This window comes from Thyridium curvatum (assembly GCF_004353045.1).
Source record: "Thyridium curvatum strain D216 chromosome Unknown NODE_2_length_892811_cov_85.036431, whole genome shotgun sequence".
Lineage (NCBI taxonomy): Eukaryota > Fungi > Ascomycota > Sordariomycetes > Thyridiales > Thyridiaceae > Thyridium > Thyridium curvatum.
The window spans coordinates 523,614-536,060 of NW_022156757.1; the positions used below are offsets into that span (position 1 = coordinate 523,614).

At 56.0% G+C, this 12,447-nt stretch overlaps 3 protein-coding genes across 3 annotated transcripts; 2 read left to right on the forward strand and 1 right to left on the reverse strand.

Annotated features, from left to right (window-relative positions):
- Positions 1-4,755: 4,755 nt before the first annotated feature.
- Positions 4,756-6,091, forward strand: E0L32_000567 (uncharacterized protein; the record flags this gene model as incomplete). The annotated part of the gene is made up of 2 exons (XM_031140223.1): positions 4,756-4,927; positions 4,998-6,091. 2 exons carry the CDS (start codon positions 4,756-4,758, stop codon positions 6,089-6,091), a joined length of 1,266 nt encoding a protein of 421 aa, XP_030995884.1.
- Positions 6,092-6,437: 346 nt separating this feature from the next.
- E0L32_000568 (uncharacterized protein) lies at positions 6,438-7,942 on the reverse strand (the record flags this gene model as incomplete). Its single annotated transcript, XM_031140235.1, has 3 exons — positions 6,438-6,604; positions 6,701-7,650; positions 7,734-7,942. 3 exons carry the CDS (start codon positions 7,940-7,942, stop codon positions 6,438-6,440), a joined length of 1,326 nt encoding a protein of 441 aa, XP_030995885.1.
- A 1,817-nt stretch (positions 7,943-9,759) lies between these two features.
- E0L32_000569 (uncharacterized protein) lies at positions 9,760-11,354 on the forward strand (the record flags this gene model as incomplete). The annotated part of the gene is made up of 5 exons (XM_031140246.1): positions 9,760-10,220; positions 10,282-10,429; positions 10,487-11,040; positions 11,110-11,266; positions 11,319-11,354. 5 exons carry the CDS (start codon positions 9,760-9,762, stop codon positions 11,352-11,354), a joined length of 1,356 nt encoding a protein of 451 aa, XP_030995886.1.
- Positions 11,355-12,447: the final 1,093 nt, after the last annotated feature.

The window sequence follows — 12,447 nt, forward strand, 5'->3', positions numbered from 1 at the left end:
CAAGTATGAACGAGATAAAGGGTTCGGTATTGTCTCGCTAAAGGAGAGACGTCGTGTGTCGGCTGTCGAGGGCAGATGGAAGCCGAATCTCCTTTTGGTGGAGCGCGTCGACGAGCAATAATACAGAACGGAAAGCAGTGGTGAACGGGTAGGTAGTGTCGAAAGGCAGACGAGGAGGGTGCGAAGGGCAGGGAGAGGGAGGCAAGTACCGTACCAGCTGTGTCCTCGTAGTGACGGAGTTGAGCCTCTCTTTCTACAAGGCAAGGCGAGCAAAAAACCACGGCCCGTTCGCAAGGAGACCTTTGGGTGGTAAACGGTGATGATGTGTCTCGAGGCAGACGGTCTGCGAATATGCGGCAATAGGAGAGGAAAGGGAAATAAGGCAAGTAGGGCAAATATGGTAGTAGACTGACGAGACAAGGGACACCCGGTGCGAGGGTGGGGAAGGTTGATTGCAGATGGATGGGTGGATGGGATGGGATGGAGATGGATCAAAATGGAGATGGGGGAGAGCGAGCGAGACTGGCTTCACTGGACAGCTGCTCCCTCGCATTGCTTGTCTGGCTGGGTGTCACTGGCAGCAGACTGGGTGTCCCCCGGTCCGTCATGTCTCTCCTTTCGAGAGGCGCGGGAGTACGCAGCGAGGGAGAGAAGGTACAGTACATCCCGCACATGCCTAGCTCGAGGGCGAGCCAATCCATCCATACGGAGAGAGAGACCGCAGCAGAGACCACAGCGCGCACCGCATGCAGCACTGGAGCCAATCCATACCCTGCCTACCCACATGGGTCACCACTCCCCACCAGCGGCTTCAAGTGCTACCACCCTCTCCGGATAGCAGGCAGCGAAACATAGCACTAGATCGCTCGCCACCTTCGATACTACCATCGCCCGCCCGGCCGCCATACTGGCAAGCCCTAGAGCGCTCCATCAATCAAAAAAACGAGCCTGTTCACGACACCATCAGTTCATCAGGGCGGACTAGACCGTACACACGCACCCTCAGTTATTTCTTTTTTCTGCAGTATGTTCATTTGAGCCACGGGCTAGCCTCTTCGCGCGCTGCCCAACGAAGCAAAGTTCGCGAGGTCGGCTGGCTCCTAATCCCGCAATGGCAACACGACAGGTGCCTGGTTTTGGAGCTAAATTGCAGCCGCCATGCCCTATTGAGTGTCTGATACAGCAGTGGCTTGAGGAAACATGCATTTCAGAATGGCATCCTCCTCATCTCCCTCGTCTCCCTCGCTGTTCTAGATGGGCTGCGTGGCAAATATTTCGATACCGCGGAGTCGTCGCCGCCTACACGTGGGTCATTGATGTGCTACGCGACTGGACTCTCCTCGCTCCTGAAGAAGTACCTGCTGCCGGCTAGGACGGCCTCTCCGTTACGGCAAGGAGAGAGAGAGAAGGGAAAAAATAGTTATCGGTCCAACCCCATCGATCGTGGGTCGCCCGACAAAAGCGTCCTCTCGCAATGCGGCGACCTACTGGCCAAATGCGATTTAGGCGTGCCACACATGAACCGACAGACCACAATTACGAGGATTTGGCTTCCCGCTTGCAGTGCTTGGCTCGCTGCCACGATCCAATCTTGGGCCAGTCAGATGGGGATGGGGTGCAGGCTACGAATGTGATTACAGTAGCCCGCCCCGTTCTGTTGAGGAGGTACGCAAGTACGAGCGTTTTGTCGTTTGTGGGGCCGATGCCACCTCAGATCAGGAGCACGGTGTGAGTACTGCTACTTTTGACTCTCCCCGAATCGGGGCAATTGAAGGCTCTGCCTTTGAGATGCCACGAGGAGACCGAACTGCTGGACGTTTCTGGCGATGTGGGCAGCAGCAACGCAAAGGACTGTTGATGCTGATGCTAATCCAAGATGCACAGAGCATCAAGCGTGCCGCCGACGGAAGTGGCGCGCACTACTGCTCCTTTGGTACGCATTATTACCAAACTGCCCTTTTCCGCCTTTGTCGCCGTGGACCAGTCACGACGTGTTCTTACCAGGCCCTGCAAACGTCAGGATATGATTCAGGAGGCAGAGCCATCACGATTCACCAGTCCTGCGCTCTGGTGAACCGCCGCTAGACCCTAGAGCGTCCCGCGAATCGAGCCCCGGTTCCAGTGCGACCATGATGGCACATGGCGTTGCAAGTGGTCCCTTACAAGCACTGGAGGGAGCCAAAGCCCCAGCACTGTCGCCTCATCCGTAGGGCGGAAAGGTGCCTCGGTGCCAGACGATCGGCACGGTCGAATCTCGTTTCTTCGAACTCGGTCCGCAAAGCAAGACTGTGTGATGCCGGGTGCTGTCCCAAAGCGTGATCCTTTTGACGCTATTCTCAACTCTCGTCACTGAGATCGACAAGAGGACGAAATCCAGGAACATCAACAATGCGTTCGGCGGGTCGCCAGGCGCACACTTCGTTTCCTCCCCCCTTTTGACTCCCGTCTCATGTTTCGAGTTTCCTCACTGGCGGGAACAGGCACGCCTCCATTCCACACCACGGGTCCCCTTCCTGTCAGTTGCCGACCCACCCGTACGCCACTGACGTCAGTCCCTATGGAGTGTCTAGGGCGGGTCCCAATTTCGAGATTTGCTTTGGATGCTGTGCGCTGTATGGCTCTTGTGCTCCCCACCATACCACAGACGAGCCACTAGCAGCCGAATGGCTCCACCGCTAGAAAGTACCGGTACCTCTGGCCTCCCTCCTCCTCACATGAAGGGAGGCAGCGCATCTTGGAATCTTGGAGGCTGTCACTTGTCACCTCGCTGAGCGCGCGAACTCGATCAATGCGGCCAGCAGCTTGGCCAGCGCACAGATGGGAGCAAGGCGTGTCTGCATTTGAACTTTCTCAGCTTACTACTCTGTCGGCTTGGTTGAATCTTCTTCAGCCCTCCAAGCATGACAAGGTCGTTCTTTGTACGGAGTAACTAACAGCGCGGGGAGCCCATCTCAAGGCATGTGTTTGTGTATTTTTGCGCCTGATACCATTCCATCCCCCTCATTCCACGGGCAAAATCGTCCTGCAGATGCGATGTGTACTTGTCGAGCTTGGTCAGGTCAAGCATTGTGGCTCTTGGACTAACTTGGGCAAATCAGGTAGGTCAAAGGGTCGATATGCCCTCTTAACGACAGATCTGCGTCAATGGGGTTCAGCGAGGATCACGTATCAGCTGGCTGAGCCGCCCTTTCCAAGCCTTCCTGCCAGGCGAGCCAGGTCAGCCTTTGTGGATTTCCTGGTTCTCACGTTTCAAATCGCCTAAAAGAGAAAGCCAAGCACCAGATCTCAGACCCGCGTACCGAGGAGAATACCACCTAACGGTAGTCTTATGGGGCGCTGTCAGGTTGATCAGTGGTTCTCTCTTCTCGGTTCTGCCGATGTCTCGCCTGGCTTGTACGGGACAGAAGCGCGAACGGCGTGGGCGCGCTCAGACGCACAAAGACACACGTCCCCTGTTGCTAGGGAGTCGTGGTAGTTTATCCGCTTTTCAGTTCTTTTCACATGGCTTTGCCTTTCCTTTCGCTTTGGAAATGGAGATGTGGAAACGGCGGCCTTTTCGGAGAAAACTAGCCTTACTAGCTCCCAGATCGGAGCTGACAACGTCTCCATAGCGCCAAAGGAGGTGCGTTTTAGTACAGCATCTCGAGATGAAGCAAGATGAAGATGCCTCCCTCCTCTACTTGTACGACTCCTGGCCCACTTGGCTCGGGTTTACAGAGGACCCTGAATTCGTTACTCTTTTTAGAAAGGGATTGGGGTCCTGGAAAAAGGCTCAGCCAAGGGGGTCGTCACCGTTCCTTGCTGCGAATCCCTCGGGGACTCTTGATTGAAGGGTCTCCGGGCTGTCTATCGCTCGTCTCAAACGTGTTCATCATGGGTGGCCTCTCCATGAGGATCGTCCTCGGGACCAGGTCGCTTACCATCCATCATGGGGATCCAGCATCTTGGGTGCGCTTGTTGTCCCTTGGCTGCTCCGCTTCCCCCCCCCAGCACCGACGCGATAAGATATCTCGTGTGATCCAGTCAATTGCTTAGCCCGCGCCTCCTGTGTCCCGTGTCGCGGAATTCAGCCGGCCGATGTTTCCTCGAGAGAGAATCCGCATGAGGTGGGCTGTTAGCTGTTTCAACCGATCTGTGAATCAAGGCGTTTGCCGTTGCTCTTTAGTTGGCCTCGCAAAGATGAGTGGTCGATTTGTCCTGCCGCTCTAGGGTTGCATTGGAATCTGCATCGTCTTCCGCTTGCGATTTTGTCCGCTGCACCGTTGCTTTGTATGATTGGAGGAGAACCTGGCCATGTACAAGTGCTTAATTGCTTTGTTATTGAACGTGTGCATTGTCCCTTCAATGTTCTCCGGGAGACCTCCGAACCCCTCCGCCCGAGAATTGAGGGCGCCGACGCTGATCAGGAGTCCCCTTGACATCTGGTTGAACAACCATGAATGAGGGACAATGAATCTTAGTGATGCAAGGCTCTACAGTCAGATTCACTGTGACAAAACTCTAGTTGCATAGATATGTTCTGCAAATCATTCTCCGGGGAATATGTTCCCTTCCAACTCGGCGAGGAAATTACTCACATCAATAACATGTAAAATGTTTGGTCCTTATCTTATCGATAAGCGATAAGACCCCCGGTGATTGATGCATAGAGCCAAATTCAATATCTTCAAGAAACTTGCCATGAGTTGACTCAGCCAGCCTCGAGTGTATTATCCCCACGGTCAGGCAACGCATCTCACTACTTTCACAAATGACATGCTTGGTCGCCTCTTCAGGTCCATCATGACGTCGGAGACGGTCAAGAAGGTTCCTATCCCCCCTCGCGGGGTTGACTACCGGGGCAAGATCGTGCTTGCGCCCATGGTTCGGTCTGGCGAACTGCCCTCGCGCCTCCTCGCCCTGCACTACGGCGCCGACCTTGTATGGGGTATGTGACTCTGTCAAAACATCCGAAAGAGGACAAGTAAAGCTCACGAAAAACCGCGCAATCATTACAGGCCCGGAAACAGTCGATCGGGCCATGATCGGGACCACCCGCCGCGTCAACCCCCTTACACAATGCATCGAGTGGACGCGGCCCGCGACGCCCAACCCGGCGCCCGACGCCAAGGAGAACGTCATATACCGCATGGACCCCCGGCGCGAGGCCGGCCGCCTCATCTTCCAGCTCGGCACCTCGGACCCGGAGCGCGCCGTCGCGGCCGCGCGCATCGTGGCCGCGGACGTCGCGGGCATCGACGTCAACGCGGGCTGCCCCAAGCCCTTCAGCACGCACGCGGGCATGGGCGCCGCGCTGCTCCGCGAGCCGGACCGCCTCGTCTCCATCCTCGACGCCCTCGTCGCCGAGCGGTTCGACGTCGGCGTCAGCGTCAAGATCCGCCTGCTCGAGACCGCCGCCGAGACCGAGGCGCTCGTGCGCCGGCTCGTGGCCACGGGCATCGCGGGGCTCACGGTGCACTGCCGCACCACGCCCATGCGGCCCCGCCAGCGCGCGATCCGCGGCCAGCTGCGCATGGTCGCCGGCGTGTGCCGCGAGGCCGGCGTCGCGTGCCTCATGAACGGCGACGTCGAGGACCGGGACCAGGCGCTGCGGCTCGTTGACGAGTACGGCGTCGACGGCGCCATGATCGCCACGGCCGCCGAGACCAACTCGAGCTGCTTCCGCCCCCGGGAGCTCGGCGGCCTGGCCCCCTGGGCCGAGGTCGTCGAGCACTACCTCCGCTTCGCCATGGAGGTCGGCAACCGCTTCGGCAACACAAAGTACCTGCTGGCGCAGATGGTGCCCGGCAAGGCGCCCGAGTACAGGCTGGTCAACAAGAGCCGCAGCTTCACGCGCATGTGCGACATCTTTGGGCTCGAGGGCGCGATCCGCGAGCAGGCGATCGAGGCGGATCTCCGGCAGGGGATCGAGCCCGGGCAGGTCACCAAAGATACTACTCCCGTCAGCAAGAAGAGGAGTGCCAAGGACGCTGCGCTGAATGCGGAGGAGCCGAGTCAGAAGCAGAAAGTATCGAGTGTCGCCGCTGCCGTGGAGAAGGCGGCTGCGCAGGCGCAGTCTCAGAGTGTGCCAGAAGTGGCGCTGTCCATGTAAGACACTGTTGGCCACGTCTGTGGCATGGTGATGCATTTGCTGGCGTTATAAATAAAAGGGATCTTACAAAAGGGATCATGCATCTCGGGAGGGCAAAAGCGGTTGAAATTCATACTATTAGAACATTGAAGAACAGGGGGTAAGGGGAAACATCATGAGTCCATGTTTCCTTAATCTGTAGAATATCATTTGCCTCGTCGCTCGTGCTCTGACACGTCTGAAGGTTATATTATACCTCTACGCGAAAGCTTTCATAGGCTTGCTCATAAATAATCACTTCTCTGCATAAGCAAAGGTCATCAAACTATACCCTCTCTGCTTTTTTCTCGTGCCACTCGGCTCCGCATCAGATCTTCTTGCCCTGCGCCAGCATCTCCGACACCTTGGGGGGCAGGACCAACGCGCTGCGGTCGTTGCGGCGGTAGAAGTCGACGAGCGTCATGGCCGTCTTCTCCGGCAGGTCCTCGTGGATGAAGTGGCCCGCCTCAGGGAAGACCTGCAGCGCATATTTGCCTGTTTTGTCTCTCGCGACAATGCAATCATGTCAGTCTTTGAAACCTCTTTTGAATCGAGACTCCTGATTTTCTCGCCCCCAACGAAGAAACGCACCTTGCATCTGCCCGATCGTCAGCTCTGTGTCGAGCCTGTCCGTCCCCGCGAGCAGCAGCAGCTTCCCGCCCCGGGCCCCGAGAAACTTCTTGCTCAGGCCGACGAACCAGCCCTCCCAGAAGGGCTGCGTGGCCGCGAGGTCCGTCCGCCACTTCCACCTGCGGTTCGCGGCGACGGCCGCTGCTCCGCCGGCAGCAGTACTGCTGGTGGTGGTGGTAGTGGTAGTGGTAGTCCCATCCATCGTCCCGCCGCCGTCCTGCGCGACCTCCGCCGCCGCCGCCGCGGCATCCACCAGCAGGCCCGGCACGCTGGTGCGCGCTGACAGCGAGTTGCGGATGGTGCGCGAGCGCACGTGCCAGTCGATGCCGGCCTGGAGGGTGGCGAACCCGGCGGGGCGGGTGGACAGGTAGGTGTGCATGCTCTGCAGGGCGTCGATGGCCGAGCCCTCGACAACGTCGAGCACGGCGTAGCCGAGCAGGGCGCCGCCCAACAGGCCCGAGCTGGCGAGGTCGGTGACGACGGCGCCGCCGAGGGAGTGGCCCACGAGGATGATGGGGGGCAGCTTGGGCCAGCGCATCTCGGCCTGGGTGAGCCTGATGACGGCGAGGAGGTCGGCGGAGAGGGTGGCGAGGCTGAGGTCCGGGGAGGAGGAGGAGGAGGTCCCGCCGGGGTGGCTGTCGTCCGGGGTGGTGGTGGAGCCGTGGCCGCGGGCGTCGGGGGAGAGGATGCCGGCGGAGGGCAGGCGCTTGCGGAGCTCGGTGCTCAGGACGGCGAAGGTGAGGCCCGAGGACCCGGCGCCGTGGTGCATGACGAACAGGGGGCCCTTGTCGACCGGGGAGGTCAGGTATGCGTGGTAGGTGGTGCCGGGTTTGTCCTCTGGCTTGAGAAACAATTCTCTTTCAAAGTATGTCGTCCAGGGTATGGGCTCTAATGTCCGGCCCCTTGGCGCTCTTCAAGAAATGGGTGTTAGTGTTGGCCAGTCCTGCTCCGGGTGAGAGGCGCCTGTGTAGGTGAAGAAGAGCGTTCTACTTACCCCTGCGGTCTCGCAAACAGGTTACGACTGGGTGAAGGAACGACGGTCCCTGTAGATGACGCCGACGACGCCGATGAAGAGTCATCGTCTGTAAACTCAGGCAGCTCTGGGAGCGTGCCGTTCTCCTCAACCTCGTCGAGCTCGTTGAAGCTCTCGTTAGCCATGGCGCTCATTCTTGCCTTGGCCCACTTCCTTTGGAGATCGCTCATGTTTGTGTGATACGATCTAGCTGAGGAAGTGAAGTGTCCCCCCAAGTGCCTTTTCGTATCCCGGGGTGCCGTCCGACAATTTCAGTCCAAGCAACACATGCAGAACCCCATTCCTACCCAAGGGCGAGCGATGGCCAACACCCACCCGCTTGTCCGGTGTCGCTGCGTGAACAACGGTAGACAGCTGGGAACAAATGAGCTGGTGATTATCCCTCAATGGTCTTAGGATGAATATCGTGCGGAAGATGCCGGTCGAGGTCACCACAATCTATCATGAAACAATGCTTATCACGAATGGCAGGTTCAGTGTGTGAGGTCATGCACGGTGTAGTGGGCCGGGGTTTCGCACAGTGGTTTCTCGACTGTTCTCCACTGCAGAGCGGCACTGAGCCACGTGTGAGCTTGAGAACTTGGGGGTGAGGGCACAGTGCGTCCCATCAACACTAGACTCAAGGCTTGGATGCAGACTCGAAACCAGCATTGTTAGCGCCAACTGCCAAAAGAAAGTGACAACCATCCATCCAACCATCCAGCCAAACCTTAAAAGTTAACATGCGTACATCACACGATGTCCGGTCCAAGCGGTTCGTAAGATAATCCGACAAAGCACGGCAATCTCGATATACAATTGATGTTCAAACAATATATGCGATCCTCACCAGATTGTCGATGAGTAGACTCCGGCGACCGGCGGTATTCTCTCAGTTCAGCCGCCTCACCACAACAGCTGACTCGCGGAGCACATGGCCCAGCGCCGTGGCTGTTTTGCAAACTCCCACATGGGGCTTGACTAAGTTGACATCGCTAGCATTCCTCTCATCTTTCTGACCCTGTTCCGGATCCCTATGTGCTGCCTCACTACAGCCCTGCCCTCCGGCACCGCCGGGCCGGAGCCATAGTTGAACGAGATCCGTCGCAGGGGGGATCTACACATGTCCATGCTCGAGTTCTTTGTTCGACCCAAGCTTATACGTACGTTGGAATGTGTACATGACTCCGAACGCCGAGCCGGGCTCTAGTGTCGCTCTATGGCCTCTGCACACGCTTGACTAGGGTGGCTTCTGTCAAGCGTAGGTACTATGTAGCCTGTCAGAACTTGTCATTCCACGATGTTCGGGAACACCTAGCGCCAAACTTCAGCCGCGAGGGCTCGGGAGATCGACTCTAGACGCCACGCCTCTCTGTACTACGCAAGCCACGCCTGTCATGGCATCCCGTTCACAATATCGAGAGGCGCAGTTGGTAGCGGCAGTGAAAACCTTGCAGAGCTTAATGAGAGCCGCTGGCGTCTTAGCCGCGAGCGTGGCTGTTGTCAATATCCACAACAGTTGAGGCAGCTTAGATCCCACAAGCCTCATGATCTTGCAGCTTTTGATGAATCAGAGCGCTGGTGATCCGGGCAACCTTCAGTGATAACCTTGATTCCTAGAGCCCTCCCTGATAATGTGATATATGACGAGGTTTAGCAAGACATAGTCAGGCAGACGGAACGTTTTGCCAGTTCCAGAATATTCGAGGTAGTCTCGCTTAGAGGTCGAGGCTGTTAGCCTCAGTATCAGCATGACTCGGCAAAGGGGTCGCCGCGGGAAGACGAGGAGAATAAAGTTTAGGCGATCTAGATGGCGGGACGTCCCTGAGATAAGACATCTCAAATGCCGATGTCTGTGAAACAGGTATAAAGGAGGACGTTGCTGGTTCAGGGGTTTAGTTCAGCTCGAAGGAATGAGACCTAAGTGCACCTTCGCTCTCGCCTAACATCTTTCACTAGGCCGCCCGATTTGTGCTGGCATAATCGTTCTCACCCTGGTTTCGACAAGATGTATCTTGCTATTATTTGTTTGTACTTGGCAGCCAGCGTGCTGGGCCAACGCCCCGGGAACGTCATTGCTGAGAACGCCGTGTCGATGCCCATGCAGACCTGCACCAAGGGCGGCTGCACTCTGGAGAACACCAAGGTCGTGCTAGATGCCAACTGGCGCTGGATCCATACAAACTCCGGCTACACCAATTGTTACAACGGCAACCAGTGGGATCCCAAGTACTGCCCGGATGGCAAGAAGTGCGTTCAAAATTGTGTGTTGGAAGGTGCCGACTACCAGAAGACGTACGGCATCTCGTCGCCATCCAGTGGCTCTCTGAAACTCAACTTTGTGACAAACACTCCCAACGGCAAGACCGTTGGTTCGCGAGTCTACTTGTTGGCGCCAAACAACAACTACCGCACGTTCAACTTGCTCAATAGGGAGTTCTCTTTTGATGTCGATGTTAGCAATCTACCGTGAGTCTGAGCCTCCCACTCCACATATCTGGCTTTCTCAGTGTGCTGACTAGGCTCCCAGTTGTGGTCTCAATGGCGCTCTCTACTTCAGTCAGATGGACGCCGATGGCGGGATGTCAAAGCATTCCGGCAACAAAGCTGGTGCAAAGTACGGCACTGGGTACTGTGATGCTCAGTGTCCGCAAGACATCAAGTTCATCAACGGCGAGGTCAGTCATCGCCAATGATGTCAATTTTGCACGAACGTCACTAACAGTGCTTCCCAGGCCAACGTGAACAACTGGAACAGGAATTCTGGATTTGGGAACTACGGCTCCTGTTGCCCCGAGATGGATATCTGGGAGGCGAACTCGGACTCGACGGCCTACACTCCTCATCCGTGCAGGACGCTAGGTCAATCACGCTGCTCGGGAAACTCGCAGTGCGGTGCCGGTAACAGCCGTTACAACAACGTCTGCGACAGAGACGGCTGTGACTTCAACCCTTATCGCCTGGGCAACCAGAACTTCTTCGGACCCGGCAAGCAGGTCGACACCCGCAGGCCCTTCACCGTTGTGACGCAGTTCGTCACGAGCAACGGCCAGGACAACGGCCAGCTGAAGGAGATCAGGCGTCTCTACGTCCAGAACGGCAAGGTCGTTCAAAATGTCAAGACCAACATCAAGGGTGTCAGTGCTACCAACGTCATCAGTGACGCCTACTGCAAGAATGTCAAGTCTGCGTTTGGTGACAGGAATTACTTCGGCGAGGTCGGCGGCATGGGCCGCATGGGCCAGGCGCTCAAGAGTATGGTGCTGGTCCTGAGTGTTTGGGATGACCAGTAAGTCCTCGCATATACCTTACCTATACTTGCCATGAACTCCGTAGCCTAACGTTTTTTTCACCACAGTGTTGCTGGCATGAAGTGGCTTGACAGCCGATACCCCGACAATGGATTGCCCTCCAAGGCCGGCGTCATGCGCGGCCGTTGCAGTCCTTCCTCTGGGGATCCAAACACTCTCGAGTCGCAGAGTCCCGGATCCTCTGTAACATATTCAAACATCAAGGTCGGTGCTCTTTTCTTTCATCATCTTCTGGACCTCCACTCTAACGGTGTAGCAGTTTGGAACCATGGGCTCGACTTACAAATCGTAAGGAGCTTGTTTGCTCACTCACGGCTTGACATAATCTTTGCCCATATACCCTCAAGAGAAATACTCTCTTAGCTATCTAAAATTTAATGTCCTCGTGCCTTTTGGCATGGAATAGCATCATAGGCGTTCTCATTTCAATAGATTTATGGCAACTAGACTTGAAACTGCTAGGTTCCCTACTGTGTCCTTCATATTGTGGCTCTTTGCAGAATCCTAGTGGAACTGAATGAAGGGCGATATCCCCATATCAGCTCTGTATTCCTAAAGATGAATACCCGATATGCGGCTCCTGATTTCTGGTGATGTAGGGAGTCAGCTTGGCCCGCACACGGCAACGGCTAAGAAGACGCAAAAGAAGGAGGCAGCATCAACCGCAAGGTTATTGACTCCATTGACTAGCCTATGCGTCACAGTCATTGTAATTGAGTTTCCTACCACAGGTGTTAACGATCAATAGAATGGTGACAGTGGCCTCTTCAGAACGGTGTGTTCCAAGCTATCAATTTGTTTCCCTGCATTTTCTTTTCACACCATTGCAAATGCTCTGCTTTTCTCGAGCATAACAAATACAACACAAGTATCCGAAAATGAAAGTACCAGTTCTCGGTTTTCTTCTCTTCTCTTGCTATTATACTTCGCCTTCTTTCCCCGTCTTTTCTTTCTCCTTTTCCCGGTCTGTCTTATCAAAGAGATAGCAGCATGTCGAAGTTGATATCTCTGGTGGCTGAACATTAGCCTCATGACAACATACATGCCACACAATTATCTGACAACTCCATGGGCAGATTAAGCAAAGGACGTCATTATTATTCCATTCACAAACCACGCCCGAGCAATAGACCTATCCTTCAGTGTTCAGTTCGCGGCCTCAAAGCCTACCAGCAGCAAAGTCCAGGCTGAGAGTTAGCGTGCCGCCATTCTGGTGAGCGGCTGTTCCCGAGACTTGTCCACACTCTTCGTGCCGTTCCCGGTGTTGGCCCCATTTGTTCTAGTCGCTGGGCGACCAGACCTCAGCAACCCCACTGAAGAATTGATCATGGACATCAATCTGCAAGGGCTTGTTTGCGCTGATCGAGGTTCGCAGAGGCCAGCCC